Raw genomic sequence first — 22118 nt, 5'->3', positions numbered from 1 at the left:
GTCATGCCCCGTAGTTTTTTCCCACGCGGCTACACTGATGGGTCTCGGCAAGTTGTGAGGGATTGGTGACCCTATTAGGTGGGCCCAAGATTTTCCAGCACCGGCTTGTATTTGCTGGTCTTTTATTTTCGCTTTGATTCCTCTTTTAATGGTGGACTTTGCTGATGTGTACGATTGGAAGCTAGGGGGCTGTGGAAGAGTAGTGCCTTCTTTTGCAAGTTCATCCACCGCTTCATTCCCTTCAACTCCGACATGACTAGGGATCCATTGTAAAGTAATCAGCCACCCTTTTTTCCAGCAAGTTCGATAGTTGGACGCGGCAAGATATTGTTTGGGCACAGTCGGTTTATCGATTTGTCGACAGGGCGAGGATTGCGGCTTGGCAGTCGATGAAGAAGGCAACTTTTTGGGGGTGTTGGAGATTCTCGAGACTTTTAGCGGCTTCGTGTATAGCAGCAATTTCGCCATCATAGTTGGTGAGAGGGGCACCCACAGCTATGGAGCCTTTGGAGAACGTTGAGACATATCCAGCTCCTGTTCTTCCCGAGTCCGGCATCGAGGAGCCATCGCAGTAGATGTGTAGCCACTCATGCGCTGGGTAATTGGTGTGTATCGTCTCTAGGGCGGCTTTCCTTAGGACAATGTCTAACGATAAGTGCTTCGGGTCGTTATGGTTTTCAAGATGCAATTCTGTGTTTGGTAGACAGCGGGCGAGTGTAGTTTGCGCTGGGAAGGGGGCGGCTTTCGACAGGTCAATGTGATATTTTTGATGATTTGATTTGCTACTGTAAGCGGAGTGGTTTTTGTTTTAAGACGTGAGGCTACTTGTCTATATTGGTCCCATTTTTGTGGAAGTATTCGTCTTTGCCTTTCCCAGAAGGTTAACGTGTGTTGCTCTCTGCGGCAATGTATTGGTTCAATACCGGTCTGGGCTTCCATTGATGTAATCGGTGTTGATTTTGGAGCACCGGTGATGACGCGAAGGGCAGTGTTCTGGGCGACTTCAAGCTTGGAGTTGGTGTTTGTACTCGCAATTATTGTAGCTTCACTCCCATATTCTAGTATCGGCCGGACATAGGCTTTGAATGTTGCTACCAAGACATCTTGCGTGGCGCCCCATTTTGTTGCTGTGAGACGTTTGAGCAGTCGACATCTCTTTATGGCTTTCTCTGCAATGTCGTCGATTTGAGGTTTCTACGTAATTTTCTTATCTATGTACACCCCCAGGTATTTTGTTACATCCTCTCTTTCCAGGTCGACTCCTTTGTATGTCAGCTTGACAGCAGTCTGCTTTGTTGAAAGGGTAAAAACTTGATATACGGTTTTGGTTATACTGACAGTTAGGCAGTTTTTATCCGCCCATTTTTCTAGATTTGTGAGAGCCTGGTTCATTACTCCCTCGAGCGCTTTCAGACTGCTACTTGATGCCCATATTAGGAGGTCATCGGCATACAGGAGGGCTTCAACACCAGGTGTCTTTCTAATCATTGCGAGCACATCGTTTATCATTAGGTTGAACAATTGACAGCTGATTGCAGCTCCTTGTGGCAGCCCCTGTCTTTGTACAAGAATTGCCGCAGCAGTTAAACAAGTAAATTTTGTGCAAAAATTACCAATTTTTAATTATTTAAACAATGATCCCCTCATATGAACCATCTACTTTCTTGAAAATATCTTTTGTTTTGACCTAACTTTTAATAAAAAATTTATTCCAATGTGTACGGAATTACATTTTAGTTTTATTTTATTTTATTGGGCTATAAAGACATCTAGTTCCTGCCTGACTTTGATTCTCCATCGGACGGACGAAATAAAATTAAAATAAAAACAAAAATTTATACCACTTTTATTCAATTGCAATGAGAGGGCAAAACTGTCTTATTTTTCACTTAGTACAGAGAGCGAAAACCAGCACTTTAAATCGACGATTTTCGACTCCAATTGGAGTCATCATCAGAGAGGCGTAGGTTTGCTTCTCTATGCCCCAAGTGGCGAAACTCCGAGAGTTTATCCCCGCACTGCAACTGACGTTATGGAGTAGGTGCTTAGCGACATCTGCTAAATGAAAGTCAAAGTTTTCAACCCAATAAAAATATTCAAAAATATTTTTCACAAATCAAATTACATTGTATTTCTATATGGGTGGGCAGCGTCAGGTCTCATCCGTCCGCTAGACGGATGTTGTCATGAGGTGGTACTAAGAATCTCCGGAGGAAACAAATTTAAACTGCATTACTGGCGACACAGGGCATTAAAAGCCTATATGAAGCTGCAAAACTAACTAACGTATGTCATAAGGTGTAGAGTAGAGTGTTGCGAAAAAACTCAAGTTGATAATCCAGTATCGCTGTAGTGCGGAAAAGTTGCGATTGGTAATTACAAGAAAAACAAAACAAAAATTATTCAAATCGGAATTTATCTTCCGATCCTGCAACGGGTCTAACGATTATGAAAAAATGAAATTTTACCTTTTTTCGGAAATTTTTATTTATTCTCCATGTACATTTTATTTATCGCTATAGTAAAATTTATTTACAGTTTGCATGGTTGAGTAATAAAAACAATAGTTTTACGCACTTAACGAATATATTCCGATCCCGCAAGGTCAATCAAAATCTATAAAAATTTGAAATTGTTGATGATTTTGATAAATTAAAAAACATTTAGTTATCTCATTTTTCTGCACCGAGAGAAAAAAATTCTTGACATAAAGAAACTTTATTAATATTTAAGAAAGATCGACTTGGCATATTGTCTAAGAAATATATCTTTGTATGTAAGATATAATTTTCTAAAATATTTCAAATAAATTCTACTATAGCCAAAGAAATATATCTTAAACATGATTAAACTATCACTTTCTGGCAAACTTCAAACCCATTTATCAGAAAGAAATTACACTTGACGTTAATTAATTTTATTAATCATAAAAGTATATTTTCTACACATTAGAAAACTATTCTTTCTGAGCAATAATACTTCTTAGTAAGGAATATTATTATTTTACTATTAATAATTAATTTATTTAATGTTAAGAAATATATTTCGCAGAGATAAACGTATATTTAGAGTTAAGTTAATATTTCTTGAAAATAAAGTGATATTACATACGGCGAAATAAATCATTGTGTTAAGGTAAAATCATTATTTATTAATAAAACAAGATATAAAACGTTATGATTACATACAAATATTTTCTCCACTCTTAAACCACTGGCTTCTACACAACAATAAAAGGATGGAGAGGCAAATCCAACTTCCTCAAATTTTCCCTCTTTTGTTAATAGCACTTTGTATATCAGCAATTCACTAAAACAAAATCGTTATGTAGAAAGAGTAAACTTACTTTAATAAAAATTTTTCTATAAAGATATAGATATTTATTTTGACAAATTTGGGAAATACAAAAAAAACAAATACACGGCCCCACATAAGAACTATTAATACTAATATCAATCATCTTTAGTTCAAACATGGCATTATTTAACCTACACATCTTTGTTTACTTTTTTCTTTTTGTTAATGAAATATTAATTATTTATCTGTATAATAATAAGTCACACAATAAACATTGTTTAGCTAAAACAAGAGGGAAAATACAACCAATGTAAAACATTGAAGCAGACATATTAATATGTAATTTTCTTAATTTTTATAATCTAAAAGAGACAGCATACCTAATCATTAAGAAATTTTATTACGGGAAAGTATTATTAGTTTACATCTAAGTCATTTAATACATATTAACTAATTCACGGTTTTCGGCAATAACATTTCTTAACCATAAACGTATATTTCTTTTAGACTAACTGATCTCTTTATCTCAAATAAATTAACAGAAAAAATCCTCAGCGTTGCACCCGCCATGTTTGATATAGCGTTGTATTGTATATTTTTATAGAAGACGATACATTCAAGAAACCTATTATAGTTGATACACAAGTATACACGTTTTTAAAAAGGTACTTACATGTATGAAGTTCTACCATTTCTGGAAGGCCCCACAGTTGGTTAATAACTCCTTTCTTAATATTGTTCTGAAGCTATATATTATATCATTCTGTCCCAGCTTTAAATTGTGGCATATTTCCCAGTTAGAATAATAAGCTCCTTTATTTCAGAGTCGTCCATCATTATACCTAAAAAGCATATAAAGTTACTACATATTATGTTTCTTTTTTAACCATTCGGATACGCAACAATATTATTATTACATCTTAAATTACTCAATTTACTTTTATTTAATACCTATATATGTACGTACCTTCAAAATATCCGTTAATTTTTAAAGTACACCAATAAATCCAACATCCATCTATATGAACATGAACATATCACGCCATCTTGACAAACACTGACGACTAAATCATAAATAGTTAATCTGTGCAATTCTTTTGTGGAAAAAAATCTCTTTGCAAGTAACATTTCGGCATTAATGACAAAGTTTTTACTTTATAACCACAGTTACTACAGAGGGTATTTCTGAAGAATTATTTCTTGTGGTTTAAAATATTTATTTGATTGCAAGAAAATTTCTTGTTCACAAATATAAATATGGATTAACTTAACATTATATTTCTTATACTGCAAAATATTTGTAGTTTTCAATTTAAGAAATAAAAACTTTAGGATAAGAAAATTAAATGTAACCATTAATGCATTTCTTATTATTGAAGAAATTATCTGTAAGAAATTATTGAGTTGTGTTTAAAAAACTCGTTTCTTTATATGTGAACCGGTATGTTTAAGTTGATAGGATATGTTAACTTTTAAGAAATATTGCTCAAAGAAATCGGTGTTTTAGGAGAAAAGAAATTGTTCTCTCGGTGTGTTACTTTCTGAAGCTCTTCGCTTGTTTATATATTGTATAATGATATTTAAACGACCCAGAACTCACAAGAAGGTGGTTGCACTTTTTACTCCACCCACACCCTTCTCTCCATACAACCAATGAGTGTGTGGCTTTTACATTATTTACATAGTACATTTCTTTTTCATTTGTTTGTATCCAGCTTTTAAACGTCAACTTTGAATTTTGATTTGGTGGTAAAATCTGGCAGCATGGACCTTGATTTAAGTGTTGCCTTGATGAATCCATCTCCTGATTGGGTCCCACATAAATTAGACGATACGATACTTCCGTGACCAACTCTACGTACCGCTAGACAGCTTGCGTATGACAGGGATGGTTTTGTACATTCCAGTCTGGCGTGTTGCCTGATATAACGTAGGAACTTATATCTTCATTTGAAACGCTTTGAAGAACTGGTGGAGAAGATAGTTTTGCAACATTCCAATCTAATATTTCAGTGTAGTTCTGTGCTTCAAAATTTAAAGTAGGAGGGATGAAATTTCTAATACGTTTGCCCTTGGCTTTATTCTATCCGGCTTTTAACACTCTCCTTAGCCCTAGCTCTCTAATGTGTTTCCTTTCTCCATACTACTTAAAATTTTGAAGCACGGAACTAAATTGAAATAATAGACTGGAATATAATGTTGCAAAACTATTGCAGACTGTTGCAAAACTATCTTCTCCACCACTTCTTCGAAGTGTCAAATGAAGATATAAGTTCTTGCATTACATCGGGCGACATACCAGACTAGAATGTACAAAACTATCCCTGACATACGCAAGCTGATGAGAGGTGCCTAAAGTTGGTCCCCGAAGCATAGTCTAATGCAGGGAAGGCCAACCCGTCGATCGCGACCCCTAGGTCAGTCGATAGATGGCAAGAAAAAATTATCTACCTACCTATCTATTCCCTTCCTAAATATTACAAAAATTATTAGTCAGTAGATCCCAGAGAATTAGAAAGGCAGACAGTAGATCTCGAGTCCTATTAAGTTGGTCACCCCTGGTCTAATGTATGTGGGCCCCAATCAAGAGATGGATTCATAAGGGCAACACTTAAATCAAGGTCCATGCTGCCAGGTTCTACCACCAAATCACAATACAAAGTTGACGTTTAAAAGCTGGGTACAAGCATGAAAATAAAATTTACTATGTAAATAATGTAAAAATCATACTCATTGATTGGTTGGAGAGAAGGGTGTGTGTGGAGCTAGAAGTGCAACCACCTCCTCGTTGTGAGTTCTGGGTTGTTTAAGTATTGTCATACAATATATAAACAAGCGAAAAACTTCACAATGTAGGAGAAAAATGAGGTAACTAAATGTTTTTTAATTTATCAAAATCATCGAAAATTTCAAATATTTATAGATTTTGATTGACCTTGCGGAATCGGAAGATATTCGTTAGATGCGTAAGACTGTTGTTTTTATTACTTAACCATTCAAACGGTAAATAAATTTTACTATAGCGATAAATAAAACGTACATGGAGGATAAATAAAAATTTCCGAATAAAAGGTAAAATTTCATTTTTTTTCATATTTCCGCACTATAGCGATACGGGATTATCAACTTAACAAAGCAAAAATATAAAGTGGCAATTAAATCCTACATATACCTAATGGAAGAGAGGTTTTACACATTTTTTATAGCATAATCTTTAAATAGTAAATCAATACTTTTTAATAAGACACCTTATCTATTTTCTTCTAATGCTAGGTATTAACAATGGACAAAAAAATAAGCATAAAAAATTAATTTACTGTTGAAAATAATTATAAAATTCAACATTTCCTATTAGTACCACTACCGACGTATTCTAATTTATGTATGGTATTAATACGTATTCTACCATTGCAAGAATTATATAAGAGAAAGCTGTTGTCGACACAAGGTTAAGTCGCTATACGTCTCTCTGTTGCACTTTTTAAGACGGTTTTATAGTCTTCTTTCTTTAGTTCCCAATTTACCGCTAAATATTAGGCAATATTGCTCGTTGGAACATTACCTTACATTATTTGGAATATAGTCAACATGCTACTAAACGGCCAACTATACACAGTTAGAAACAAGTGGAAATATTGTGTTCTTTTGCTAGACGAGTGTGGTTGTTTAAAGGTAAGTGTTTATGTTATATAATTTGTTATTTTGATTATTCAATGTCAAGATCTTTTAGTTTTAATTCAATTTTGTTCTTTTATATGCCACGAACCTTTTTTTGTAAGTAATACTGATATTACAATAATTACAATTTCAAGATGCATCATGATCAGCATCAATGGTGCTACGGCCTGATTATTGTTAAGCCTTGACCTTGCTGCTGCAGTTCTGTTCCTTGTAGCTTAATGACAGTTACTAATTCCATATCTTCATTTTAAAAAGAAAGTACCCATGTCACACATTACCAGATCTAGAAGTATTATTCATTTTAAAACTAATTTTAAACAACTTCAAAAATATATAATAACGCATGTTATAATTTTTGCAACAAGTTTCTAATTTTGCAATATATCTTAGTTTTGTTTTATACATACTGAATATAGTTTATAGCTTATAGTTATCTGCTGCTCATCTGTGAATAAGGTTCAAGAAGTCGCCCAGGTGAAAAGTAAGCCAAATTTAAAAAAAAAAAATTTTTAATCAAATTGCAAAAATCAACGTTTTTGGCCGGGACAATTTTTTTGTAGGTTTTTTGGACTTTTCTGGATAAAAAAGGTCTCTTATAATTTTTCTCTAAAGTTGATCGTTTTCTAGTTATAAGCAATTTAAAATTGAAAAAAACAAAAATGGCGATTTTCAAGGCTTAATAACTCAGTTAAAAGTTATTATTATGAAAGTCAGAAAGTGACTAAATCAGTTTAATGCCTCCCCCCCCCCTACAAGATCCCGAAGAAATGTTTGTCATTATTTCATTACTAAGCTGTTATTTTTAAGTAATAATATTGAGCGCCATGCACGTGGCAGCCGGCCGTTAATGCTGAGTGCGAGAGAGATGCCACTACGGCAGTCCAATTGTGAATCTTACTTGCACTCACATTTACGGCCGCCTACCACGTGAATGGCACTCAATATTATTACTTAAAAATAACAGCTTAGTAATAAAATAACGACAAAAATTTCTTCGGGATCTTGTAGGGGGGGCATTAAACTTTGATTTAGTCACTTTCTGACTTTCATAATAATAACTTTTAACCGAGTTACCTATTAAGCCTTGAGAATCGCCATTTTTCGTTTTTTTTTTTAATTTTAAATTGATTATAACTCGAAAACGATCAACTTTAGAGAAAAATTATTACAAACCTGTTTTATCGAGAATGGTCCAAAAAACCTACAAAAAAATTGTCCGGGCCAAAAAATTGTCCGGGCCAAAGATATTGAATTTTGCAATTTGATTAAAAACAAAATTGTTAAAAAAATTTGGCCCACTTTTCACGTGGGCGACTTCTTGAACCTTATTCTGGGATGTCTCACGAATGTAATTATGCAAAAAAATCTCATGGGAATATTTTTCCAAACAAGCCTGCCGTTTTCACCATGGCTAATTTAATTTAAGCGAAAATAAATGTTTATTTTTTAAATTAACATTTTTTTCTGTTTTCTAACTGCAGTAAAATATATTTTGCATTAAATAAATTACCTACATTCTTATTTTTGTCTCAATTAATTTAATTAAAAAAGATTTTTTGGGCACCCTGTATAGATAATTATGTTAATGTTTATATTAGTGAATACAAAATTGAATAGCTTTTCGAATGAGCTATCCCACGGCCCCAATTCTCATTTAAAAAAATCATCGATTACGTCATCACGCCCGGATGGATTACGTCACTAGTAGGATATATTATTACACCTATACCAAAAAACAAGAATTCAAAAATAAAAATCGACCAGTTTCGGGATTTGTCTCCACAGTTGCCAATTTTCGAGAAAATGAATTTATTCCGACTCAAACGTCCTCAATGTATTTATTTATAAGCCAAAAAAATGTTTATAAATTTCAAACAGTGCTGAGGCCGCTTAAATAATCCGATTTTAATGCTGTAAAGTGTATTAGATAGTCGTTTTTAATGAAATTTAGTGAACGATTTAAGTATGTTAGGTTTTTTTTATCCGAATTATGAAAGTTCTTTGTGCAACCAAAGTAGTTGAAAAACATTGAATAAAAACAGGCTTATTTTGTCTCCTTATTTTGTATTTATGGCTATTTTGTAGAAAAGATAATAATTTAAGACATTTTTAACCAGTCGTATATCATACAAAATTCAATTATCTTTATTTTACTTATTTGCGACCTTGCTCTAAAATGAATCGTTTTAAAGTTATAAGCAAAGAAACTTGAAAAAATCGATGTTTTTCGAGATTTTTAAATATTTTAATTCTTTTATTAATGTTCCGGGCATATTTAAGAAGAAGCTAAGTCAATAATAATGATTGAAGTTGTCACCTAACTTTATCTGCAAAAATCCGAATGTCACCTCGCACATCCAAAAATAGACGTTTTTTTACAGATCCGCCTTGGTCTAATAATAATTTTGTCGGTTGCCCGATTATAAATTCAATTAATAATATTGGCCCATATTATGTAGATCGTCGTAGAGTAATTTCAAGTCAAGGGCGGATCCAGGGAGGGAGCCATGGGGGCCATGGCATCTCCCGAGAATTTAAAAAAAATTAAATATAAATATATGGCGTTCAAATGTTTACAGTTTCAAACACAATATGTACAAAACGTAAATATACATACGACTTCTGGCTTAGAATTGACGAAACGCAGTAACGGAAGCTTCAAGAATGATATAGGATGTTTTGTAAATCAAAATAATAATAATCAAATTTTACACAGCGTCAATTGTTAGAACGACCTTGGCACCCATCAAAATCGTATCAATTTCTATATTCTGTACACACAAAGAATAAAAAAATGAGGCGTTACCTGGGTCACAAGCATTTAGAACAAAAAAGTTGGGTGGTACTTTCGCACATCTTTCGTCAAACTCATGGGCAAAGACGGAGCTATACAAACCCGTGAAACATCATGCCACAAGGAGTGAGCTCATGTTGGGCTGGATTTTCTACGAAGTTATCGCAACCCGCGAAAGTTAGTCATTAAAAGACAATCATGCAGAGGTCTAAACAGATACAAGAAAATAGAGAAAGATTACGACCAATAGTAGAGTCTATAATGTTCTTAGGTCTACAAAATATTCCTCTAAGAGGCAACTGTGATAATGGCCTTCTGCTTCTGGACGAAGATGCTGGACCTAGCAATGAGGGGAATTGTTAAGGTTTAAAATCACATCAGGAGATAAGACTCTTAAACAACACCAATCCACAGCATCTTTCCGAACAACATACATTAGTATTACCAGTTAAAATGAATTGATAACATGTAGTGGTGAAGAAATAATTGAACAAATAATGAATCAGGTTCAAAGTGCAAAGTATTACTCTGCCTTATTTGACGAAACGACCGCCGCGCCGATAAGTTTTGAATGTCTTTATGGCATTCAAAAGTGTGTGAAAAGTGCCTTAAAACTCACCATTATAACTCTAATTTTTTAAAATTACCCCAGACCCCCTTTACCTCCCCCCAAAAAAAAGTTCATGGCCCCTCCCGAAAATCGGTTCTGGATCCCCTTGTTTCAATAAAAGCCTGTCAAGGGGATTGCATTAAAAGGATATCAATTATTAGCCTATTAATTAATTTAACTGAATTGTTAATGACTAAAAGTGCGTAAATATTTCACAACTTGTTTTATTATTAGCTTATTTGGTTTTTGTATTATACTTTGTACAAATTTTCTCAAACACAGTGGGAGAAACTAAATTATAAAGAAGTACATGTGAAAACCACACATGTACATTTAGATTATGTCTTTATTATTTTTTTTTTCAGAGAAACTTATTAAAGTCATTGTCAGATATTGATTTTAAGGATTAATCTCACTGAAGGTAAATTAATTTCATTAATTAAGATTTTTCTCACTGCAGGTAAATTAATTTAATTATCAATGAAAATACCTAAGCACTTTGAGCTTCAGTCATAGAGAAATTACAGAGACATAATATTATATTCTATTCATCGGCGCCCATACCCATGGGCAGGAGTGGCCGTGCCCCCCCCCCTAGCTTTTCGATTGCTGTAAACTATATATGGTTATCCAAAATATACAAAATATAACGTGCAACATCTTCATGTGTGCTCCCCCTGAAAATTTTTATATGGGCGCCCGTGAATCTATTATTATATCTAGATCTTTATACAGGGTGTTAGTAAATAAGTATGAACAATTTTAAGGGCTAATTCTACATGAAAAATTAATGCCAGTTTGCTCTATAAACATATGTCCGCAAATGCTTAGTTTCAGAGATACGGGCTGTTGAAATTTTTATTTCAAACTGCCAATTTATTTATTGCTCTAAGATCAGTTAAGCTATGAAAATGAAATTTGGTGAGTTTTAAGAGGCAGTTATTACGAGTTTTATGACATACAATTAAGAATTTTGTATTCATCATTGGCGCGCCTACGAGCAATGGTCTGAATTATTTTAAAGAAAAAAATAGTACGCCACTGAGATATTTCGAATTAGAAATTATTTTTAAATTCCAAGTCTAATTTATGGTAAAAAACCTTTCTTGCTTTTTTTTCATATGATTCACCGTTTTTATGCAGAAAAATAAAACATCTTGGCGCATATTTTTCATTTCTCAATACATCATCAAGAACTATCCAATATAATAATACTAAACTAGAACAATAACAGAAAATATTACTAATATCATTTCAACTAGGTACAAAGCTGCAAGAAATGTTTAAAATGATCTCCTTTACAGGTAACAGAAGAATTTTATATTCATCATTGGCGCGCGTACGGGTAATGGTCCGAATTTTTTTGAAGAAAAAAATAGTACGCCACTGAGACATGTCAAACTAAAAATCATTTTTGAATTCCTCGTTCAATTGACGACAAAAAATCTTTCTTATCTTTTTTCATATGCGGCGCCGTTTTTATGCAAAAAAATTAAACATCTTAACATTTACAAAGTATTTGAACTAAGTTTCTATGCATATGGAAACTACCTCAAATACTTGGTAAGCGTTAAGATGTTTTATTTTTTTGTATAAAAACAGCGCCTCGTATGAAAAAAAGGAAAGAAAGATTTTTTGTCGTAAATTGAACGAGGAATTCAAAAATGATTTTTAGTTTGACATGTCTCAGTGGCGTACTATTTTTTTATTCAAAAAATTCGGACCATTACCCGTACGCGCGCCAAGATGAATATAAAATTCTTCTGTTATCTGTAAAGGAGATCATTTTAAACATTTCTTACAGCTTTGCACCTAGTTGAAATCTTATTAGTAATATTTTCTGTTATTGTTCTAGTTTAGTATTATTATATTGGATAGTTCTTGATGATGTATTAAGAAATGAAAAATACGCGCCAAGATGTTTTATTTTTCTGCATAAAAACGGTGCATCATATGAAAAAAGCCAAGAAAGGTTTTTTATCATAAATTAGACGTGGAATTTAAAAATAATTTTTAATTCGAAATATCTCAGTGGCCTACTATTTTTTTCTTTAAAAAAATTCAGACCATTGCCCGTAGGCGCGCCAATGATGAATACAAAATTCTAAATTGTATGTCAAAAAATTTGTAATTTAGGAGGTAACTACCTCCTAAAACTCACCAAATTTAATTTTCATAGTTCAACTGGTCTTAGAGCAATAAATAAATTGGCAGTTTGAAATAAAAATTTCAACACCCCGTATCTCCGAAACTCTATTTTTATAGAGCAAACTGGTATTAATTTTTCATGTAGAATTAGCCCTTAAAATTTTTCATACTTATTTACTAACACCCTGTATAGGTAACTACTGTTGTTTTGTTAAAAAATAATTTAATTTCTAAATTTTCAGATAATATGAACTTACATCACTGTACATTACTGTATCTATTAGTAATACTATTCCACGTATCAAGCAGTTTACCCAGTGGACATCAGAGTGCACCTATCATAAAACCATTTGGAAGCGCATTAGATACTGTAGAAAATGGGATTACTAATGTAGCTAAGTCTAAAGTAAGTACGCTATCAATAGAATAAATATGCTTTTTTAAACGCTTTTATTAGTTCAATAGTTTGCGTCAAATCTTTAGACGTTAATTTGACTGCCTTTTCTTCAATGCAAATGAATTAAAATTTGCAGACATATGCATTCCCAGGAACAATACACGAATAGTCAATGAAAAAATTGTTTTCATGTTTATTAATTGTTTAAATAAAAAAAAACATTTTAATGGAAAACGCTTAAATTCTCTTGTTTTTTTACAATGTAAAAACGAAACTTTTACGAATTGTATAGCTAATGATAAATGAACAATACATAATTTCACTTTTTACGTTAATTTTTTACGTTATGCTTCATTAATAAACTATAAAGTTTCAAATTTTTTGCCGATTCCGACAACTTTTCATGTTAGTACTTCACAATATGTTTTATACATATTTTAATAAACATGACGATATATTTTAATGTTTGAAAAGTGTAAGACTAAAAAGTAAAAAATAAAAAAATATAAAAAAAAATTTTAAGAAACAATTTTTTTAGTTACGAGTGACTAAAATTAAAAATATTATAAAAAAAAATCAACTAAAAAGCAACAAATAAAAAAAATTGGAAAAATCTAACACATTTGTTAAAGAAAAGCGTGGGGCGAAAACCGTTAATTCGATGAACACGCGCCACGCTTTTCTTTGACGGATGTGTTAGATTTTTCCAATTCTTTTTTATTTTTTTGCTTTTTAGTTGATTTTTTTTTATAATATTTTTAATTTTAGTCACTCGTAACTAAAGAAAAGCGTTTTAAAATTTTTTTTATATATATTTTTTTATTTACTTTTTCATTACAATCATCTATCCATTTTCAATCGTCAGCTTAGAAACTTCTTTGTCCTCTTCGTCCATCTTTTAGTTTTGTTTTACGATTTTACTTTTATGGCTATTTCTTAAGTGTTTCCTACTAATTTCCTTTTATTTCTATTCTTCTTCTTCTTGTGGTGCTGTATCCTTTAGTATAGGTTAGCTACGTAACTGGCAAAACTGTCTTTGTCCAATGCAACTCAACAAAGATGTTTAATCAAGGCCGGTCCAGTCTCTGATATTTTTCTAAATCTTGAAATCTGGCGCCTACCGGGATCTGGTTTTCCTTCAATCTCCCCCTGGATGATCAGTTGTGCCAGGCGGTACTTTTAGTTTCTCATTATACGTCCCAGATAGCTAACTTTTCTCACTTTGATGATCTTTAGTAGTTCCCTAGCTGTACCTATTCTCCTCAGAACATTTTCGTTGGTGGTGTGGTAGTACATATTTATATTAATTTCCCGTAGTTTTCATTTTGATTTGTTTTCAGGATGACAAAAATTGTGTATAAGCTTCACAGTATTAGATCATACATGTAATTATACTAATGCATATTTTAATATTTTCAGGCAATTTCACCAGGTTTTCCAGACTCTGGAAGAACTCGGGCTGTATTGGAACTGCAATCTAAAGAATCTGCACCGCTACAACTTGATAACAAGTATGGAACACTCCAAGAATTTGTTGCCCGAATATTTAATCCCAAACCTGTTGTGGATACTGCTCAAGAGTATGAAAAGTACGGCAATGATGCAGCCACTCAAAATCGAATTGCACATTTATTTATAGGAGGAGTAGAAGGGTTTTCGAATGTTTTAAATGCAGCTGTGGAGGTAAAATATTCTTATTTCTGAAATAATTTTAATTATCAGGTTAGGTATTGAATAGTCTTTCATTCACATCACAAGTTTTGATTTTGTAATTTTTAAAACAAATGTTGAGCAGTCTAATACTTAGAGGCTCGCTACACTTTAGAAACAACAAGGTTATTACAACAACTTATTGTAGTAAAAGTACTTAAAATACCAAGAGAAAAATTTAGCTCATAGATTTCGGACATTTTGGACTTAAAGTAGCTACGCAAGTGTATATTAGTAATTTGTGGTACATTAGTCATCTACATAAGTAAATCTGGCATTATATTTTAAGGATAAAAGCAACGTCTAATAGCAATATTAATATGCGATAAGAAAAACTAATTCTTTATCAGACACATATAATTATTTTTAAATACCAAAAATAATATGTCCATGTGTCCACCAATGTAATTGCCAATGATCGGGCGATCTACTAGGGCATCGAAAGAAGAAAAATATTCTGAATCCAAAGTAAGATATAGATAAGCATGAGCGCGAGAACAAGAGAGTTGTATGGGCTAAGATAAATATGTAGTTGCATTTCGTCGGTATACTGCGAAAACCAGGTAAATGCCAAAATACCGAAACAAAAAAAAAACGTTTTTAAAGTTTAATGTTTTATTTTGAATTAAGAGGACAACTTGTGTTTGATATTCGGTATTCTAGTGAAAGATGCATATATCAGAAAAGATATTCTATCATTTGTTTGAAAAAGTTAAGACACCTAGCTTATTAAACCTAAATTTAAGATGGAGATGCAGTCACTTACCTGGTTTTACCTGTAAATCTACATTAATCAGTTACCCTTAAAATAACACATTAATAACAAATATAATAAACTAAATATAATATTTTGTAGTTTTGTGATCGGAATATGAGGCTTTAACTAGTTAATAGCAACGTTTTTAAGGGATTAGTTGAAAATTATAACATTTAACTGGTTTTCCCTGAATATTTTATTCAGAGCTGTTTGTAGTTATATGGATATTATTTACATAAATGATAGGCAGTTTTATAGAAAAAACAAATTTATTTTGAACGTGTTATAGACACAAGAAAATAATATTACTATGCGTATTACTCGTCAGATTAGTCATTGAAAGCAGGATCTGACAAGATGCCATTGGCATCGTAAAATACGATACCACCTCGTCGCCTTAATAATAATAACTTGATAACTCGAAATTAGTAGTTTTGAGATAAACGAGTTTAAAGATTTTAAAGATATTTGTGCTGCTACCATGATGTTGGTAAATACGGAATTCACTCTGCAGCTCAAAAATACTGTTCCTTAACTTTTTGGCAACTGATCTATTTAGGAATATGGTGTAAATTTGTTTTCCAATATGGAAAAAAACATGAAAAATTAAAGTTAACAACTTTTAGCACTACCATAATGTTAACATTTGGTAATGTCGCATGTTGTGCTAAGTCGCAGATAAGTGAACTTTTTAACACAACTAATATTTTAAACATTATTTTGTTGAAAATTAGCCCTCTGCCATAGGGGTTGCCAGATCTGCTAACAATTCTCGAATTCTTGCATTAAAATGAACCGAATAAACAGATAGCAATTATGTGGTAAGTTCAATGGTTTCAGAGAAACCCGTGCTAAAACTAGATAACTCGAGTTATCTAGTTATAGCATTCAGTGTATGTCGCATTCACGATTATTTCGATTAAATAATAGCTTGATAACTTATCTTGTCAAGGTTTAGCACTGAATATTCGTGGCATTTGAGTTTTATCAACTTTCGTCAATCATAAATAAATACTTAACCCGTTTGAAGTGAGCTATCAAGTTTTTACACAATATGGAGGCAAATAAAATACATCTTGTGAACTAGTTATCTCAAAAACGTCAATTTTGGAGTTATCAAGTTATAGTACTAAGGTGACGACCTGTTATATTCCTCCGGTATCACTCCCTTATCAAATAGCTGTAATTAATCTCTGTTTTTTGCTATGCTAGTTGGCGAAGTTCTATCATAAAGTTGCTTAAGTTTTTATCGACTAACATAAGCATGCTTATGCTAGTTAATAACCCAGCTTGCTTTTTTCTTATTGACTGCCGTGCAGTATCAATAAGAAAATGAAGCTTGGTGACGCGTCATAATTGAAATGGATTCTGTTTGTCTCTTCGTTCACGAATCTCATCTTTTTATCAATAATCACATTTTTTTTTCGCCGTTTTGGTCTTTTGTTCGGTTTTTAATTAGAGTGTGTGACAATTTTTTTAAATCATAAAAGTCATAGTACCTATTTAAAATCTTTACACTTGTATGGTTCTATACATACTTTTTTATCACTGACCTTGACATTTTTAGTTTCCCTTGCATTTTGAAAAAACAGACAAGTAATATGGCATACCATAGACAGACCTCATTTCTAGCGGTTTAGATGCTGCTATGTATATAGAGTCAACTTCCATACATGAATGTCCCGACTCTAAAAATTCATGTTACGATACTGTTCTTCGCAGGTATAAGAAAATACACTTATTTCACTTGCTTACATATTCTTTGACACATTTTGGAATGAGAAATTTTAATAAAATATACAAGTAAAATGCATTAAAGACATTTATCACGTTTTTACTGAATATGGTATACAGCAGTAGAAATATATTGTTGTCCGGCAAAATAATTTAATGTGCGCTTACTTGGTTTTACATGCAACAGAACTTTAATTTTGTGGAAGTAAGTAGCCATATATTGTTTTACTTGACAATGAAAAGTTGGTTATGTGTCACTTATGTGTTTATCACACAAATTATCTGCTGAATGGTAAGTCGTATCATTTACTGGGTTTTACCTGTATGTAGAGTGTAGAGCGTAAAAAGCTGAGAATTTTGGTATACTTAACTCAGTATTTTAAAATTTGTCAGTTACCTGGTTTTCGCAGTATACCGACGATTTAATAGAAGAGGTGGTCATTACCATTGTTAACATTCGTAACGAAAATGGTATTGACAGACAACTATAAATATTACGAAGACTTTTTTCGACCTTTTTCGACTTAAAAAAATAGTTTTCGACCAATGCGTGCTACCGGTGATGATCTATGGTAGAGAAACATTCTCGCTCACAATGAAAAACGCACAAAAACTAAGAGTAACGCAGAGAAGAATGGAGCGATCAATGATAGGGGCCACTCTGCGAGACAGGATTAGAAACGAAGATCTACGAGCTGAGAGTAAAGTCGTAGACGTCATTGAAAGAAGCTGTAACTTAAAATTGAAATGGGCTGGACGCGTTGCCAGAATAAAGGACGGAAGATGGACTCACAAACTAGTTGAATGGAGACCAAGAGTCGATAAACGTAGCAGAGGAAGACGACCAACACAATGGCAAGACGACTTACGAAAGACAACAAAAAACTGGATACAGAAAGCAAAAGATAGAACACTTTGGAGACAAACACAGGAGGCCTATGTCCAGCAGTGGATTGAGAGATTCTGATGATGATAATTATTACTATACCTACCTACTAAAAATTAGACCTGGATCCCGCGTACCAAAAAAAATTTGGTTAATAGCAAGCTGAAAAGTTGTTAATAGCTTAACGGTGTCTAGTCGGACAAATTTTGATGCAAGGGAACACTGGGACAGGGGAAGTTTTACTTGTGGAACAGGTTAAAAATTTGACCACGTTGGTCAGACTACGAAAACGTTTCATGTATTTTGTCGGACAGAACTTCCAATTGATTTGTTACCATTTCATTAAACTGTCATGCAAAAATCAGGCTGGTGTTTATCACTAACATTAAACACGAAGAAGATGTCAAATGACACAAATCATGTGGGTTAGTAATAGCAGACTGATTTTTGCATGAGAGTTTAATGAAAGAGTAACAAATTAATTGGATGTTCTGTCCGACAAAATACATCGGACGTTTTCGTAATCTGACGTTCCAAATTTTTTAACTGTTTCACAATTAAAACTTCCCCTGTTCCAGTGTTTCCGTACATCAGGGTTTGTCCGACTAGATACCGTTAAGCTACTAACAAATTTTCAGCTTGCTGTTAATCAACTTTTTTGGTACGCGGGATCCAGGTCTAAATGTTTACTCTTCTATATAACCTTGTTGAATTCAATAAAAATTTACCTTACTGCTTATTGTAAAAACATCAGAAAAACTTTATTTAATTAATAAATTCTTTTTTAGGTTCCATTTATTGCAACGAAACAATTTGGAAAAACATTGACTACTTCACTTAATACTTTTGGTGGAAAATTAGTGGGTTTGTCGTAGATGGTCTTGAAAATCTTGCTTCCATCAAGATTATCTTGAAAAAAAAATAGGTGGCAGTATTCAACAGTAGACAAGAGTTGTTACTGATTATTCTAGTCTGTCGTGTAATTAGTTTAGTTAAGATTTAAATATTATACCTAGATATTATCTTTAAAATTGTGTTTCGTTTAAACTTAATCTGTTGCACTCAGCAACTGTCATTTATAAAATACGGACCTGTGAATTAAGCCTTTATGAATTATTGGTTTAGGAAATGATAAAAAAATGTTAAATTTAATTTAGCTACATTTTTATTTCAACAAATACCTGTTGTCTTAATGGATTATTAATTATTTGGTTATTTGTGTAAAGTTGTATGTATACACCGTTCTTAGGCGTCAACGCCCTTCGGTATGGATCTATGGCGAGTATCACCGAGACGCAAGCCCTTATCCCTTGCCGTACTGCGTATTGGGGCTAGCAGATTATAACACTATTTTCAATTCTGAGTTTTTACAATTTATCTTTATTTCTTTATCTTCCTTATCTTCTTTGTCGCCGATTTTATCAGTATCCTATTTTTTCCTCGTTTATTTATATTTTTAGTTTTTATATTTTTGTTTTAGCTATACAGGGTGTCCCAGAGTAATTTATCCAGGCTATATCTCTTAAAAGAATAGAGATTTTCGAATGGGACAAAAATTGATCTATTCCATTTTTAATACCTTTTAATATAGCGTAGAAAAAATCATTCCCTAAATATTCATCCTTAAGTTACAACCCCCAACTTTAGTTTTTCTAATAGCACCCTATACATTTTTTATAGTTTTGGATGTGATCTGCTATCGTCTATTCAACACATTTTTTAAAAATAAAATTGTATCTTAACTAATCAAGAAAATATCAGTTTATTTTTGATAATTGTGTGTTCCAGACTAATTTATCCAAGCTATATTTCTTAAGTGACTAAAGATTTTCGAATGGGACAAAAACTAATCTATTCCATTTGTAATACCTAATATTCATCCCTTAGTTAGAACCCCTAAGTTTAATTTTTTTATTAGCACCCTGTAACTAAGGGATAAATATTTAGGGGATGATTTTTTTTCTACGTCATATTAAAGTGTATTACAAATGGAATGGATCAGTTTTTGTCCCATTTATTCGAAAATACATATACATAATTAACAAATATAAACTGATATTTTCTTGATTACTTACGAACCGATTTTATTTTAAAAAAATGTGTTGAATAGACGATCGAAGACCACATCCAAAACTATAAAAAAATGTACAGGATGCTATTAAAAAAATTAAAGTTAGGGGTTGTAACTAAGGAATGAATATTTAGGGGATGATTTTCTCTACGCCATATTAAAGTGTATTACAAATGGAATAGATCAGTTTTCGTAATATTCGAAAATAAGGATTCGTTTAAGAGATATAGCCTGGATAAATTAGTCTGGGACACCCTGTATATCCATAAGTGTCTGTATTTTATTCTCGGAATCTGCTATTGGTATCTACTATGTCGTTTGCATACATTAAGGACTCTATTGCTACCGGATGGAATCTCTCGTATCCTATTGTTAGCGCAAACTACTTTTGCCGCTAAATATTTAAATTAAACTTCAAAAAACACACAACTGTAATTTTTACTCTGGGTACGTAACAATCATTACTGCGTATATGCGCAAGAAATTACTAACAATTTGAAAAATGATGATAACATACAAAGTACTGTCCGCGAATATAAAAAATTTCGACTAAATCAATAATCAGAGTGATAGAGAAATGGTCAAACATGGCTATTTTGATGCATGGAAGAGTGCAGAGGTGACTGGGGCCCCAGATCCGGAGACGACAATAGCAAATGATGAGTACCCTGATTTTATCAGTTGTGTGGTAAAAGGATCATCAATTTACTTATCGTATGTTAGTTTACGAAAAATAAAATTTTCAGACCTAAAAACTACAGTTCACGAAGGAAACAATAATAATCTAAATATCGTGCGCTAACATCTATTATTGTGGGTAATTGGTTGGTTCTTACTCTAGTATTTCTTATCCATTTGTTCGTTACTATTATGAGTATGTGGCAAATGGTTGAAACTATTTCCTTGTTTAGTATCTCTCTTCCAATTAAATTTTTCCGCTCTTTCCCCTGTTATTTGTGCTATCGCTTTTCCTTCTTTGCAAGTAACGTAGCTAGTGGTACAAATATAGTACATTTAAATTTATTTTAATACAAATGGAAATTTATATTTTAGCGTTTAATAATAATAATAATTGGTGACAATCTATTTTTATCGCACCAACAGCAAACGATATAAATGTTGGACTAATGAGCAAAACCCCCTTTTCCTAAATGACTGCAAACAATTTCCATTTTCCACTAACAACAGCAAATATTTAGTATAATAAACGAAAATCACGTACATGTTTGATATTCCAAATAACCTCCTAAATGATTATCACAATGCCGTTAAAACGTTTAGTGGTGGTATGTTAATGTAGTGTACATTGACTGATATTTATCTAATCGCTAATATGGTAGTGTAAGCCCCGCTTGCTACGATCTACGTGACTGACATACGCAAACTCATTAGTTAATCGGTGACGGAGGAGCTCTGCACAACAACCAACTCCCGAGCTCTCGATCCTACTAAAACTTTGCCAATGGGATAAAAGTACTTTATTTTAAGGTCCCTGTTATTGAGGATAATTTTCTTAGCTTCCAAAACACCGCTGGAATAATGAACGATCGATAGCTGCAGAACCGACCTAGACCTAACTTTTCCTTTCTCTCTTCCTTAATATACAGTGAGGGGCGAAATGATAAAATAAATTCATTTTTTCGAGTATATGCGCCTTTGAAAACAATAAAGATACAAATGGATTCTTTTAGAATCATTTCGACCCACTTAGGACCACGGCGATTTTTTATCTTTCTCATTTCTGAGAATCGGCAGAATCGCTTTTAAAAAACCTAGAAGCATTTGAGATGTGGGTCTACCGCCGTATTCTAGATCAGTTGGGTAGAAAGAGTCACAAACGAAAGGGTTTTGCAACGTTTGAATAAAAGTTGAGAAGTAGTGAACACGGTTAAAAGGCGCAAATTGGAATACTTTGGTCATATAATGCGTCACCCAGAAAAATATGACATACTTCACCTTGCTATGCAAGGTAAAATAATGGGGAAAAGAAGTGTGGGCCGCCGTACAACTTCTTGGCCTAAAAGCCTACGCCA

At 32.8% G+C, this 22118-nt stretch overlaps 1 protein-coding gene across 4 annotated transcripts; it reads left to right on the top strand.

Moving 5' to 3' along the window:
* The first annotated feature begins 6318 nt into the window (after positions 1 to 6318).
* On the top strand, positions 6319 to 19166 carry LOC114348211 (uncharacterized). Of its 4 annotated transcripts, none has more exons than XM_050655203.1 (4): positions 6319 to 6369; positions 12773 to 12936; positions 14347 to 14610; positions 18803 to 19166. In XM_050655203.1, exons 2-4 carry the CDS (start codon positions 12778 to 12780, stop codon positions 18887 to 18889), a joined length of 510 nt encoding a protein of 169 aa, XP_050511160.1. In that variant the 5' UTR covers positions 6319 to 6369; positions 12773 to 12777; the 3' UTR covers positions 18890 to 19166. The 4 variants fall into 4 exon arrangements, with proteins under 4 accessions (XP_050511160.1, XP_050511161.1, XP_050511158.1 ...); XM_050655201.1 differs by lacking the exon at positions 6319 to 6369 and adding an exon at positions 6726 to 6969; XM_050655202.1 differs by lacking the exon at positions 6319 to 6369 and adding an exon at positions 10753 to 10803.
* Positions 19167 to 22118: the final 2952 nt, after the last annotated feature.

Source organism: Diabrotica virgifera, chromosome 7 (genome assembly GCF_917563875.1).
Source record: "Diabrotica virgifera virgifera chromosome 7, PGI_DIABVI_V3a".
NCBI classification, from domain to species: domain Eukaryota; kingdom Metazoa; phylum Arthropoda; class Insecta; order Coleoptera; family Chrysomelidae; genus Diabrotica; species Diabrotica virgifera.
This window is presented reverse-complemented; position numbering and strand designations above follow the sequence as displayed.

Bases quoted from the DNA above. Each gene is read 5' to 3' on its own strand.
- LOC114348211 (XM_050655203.1), top strand. From the start codon at position 12,778: ATGAACTTACATCACTGTACATTACTGTATCTATTAGTAATACTATTC. The intron at 12,937-14,346 runs GTAAGTACGCTA...TAATATTTTCAG, and splicing joins CTAATGTAGCTAAGTCTAAA to GCAATTTCACCAGGTTTTCC. The intron at 14,611-18,802 runs GTAAAATATTCT...ATTCTTTTTTAG, and splicing joins TTTTAAATGCAGCTGTGGAG to GTTCCATTTATTGCAACGAA.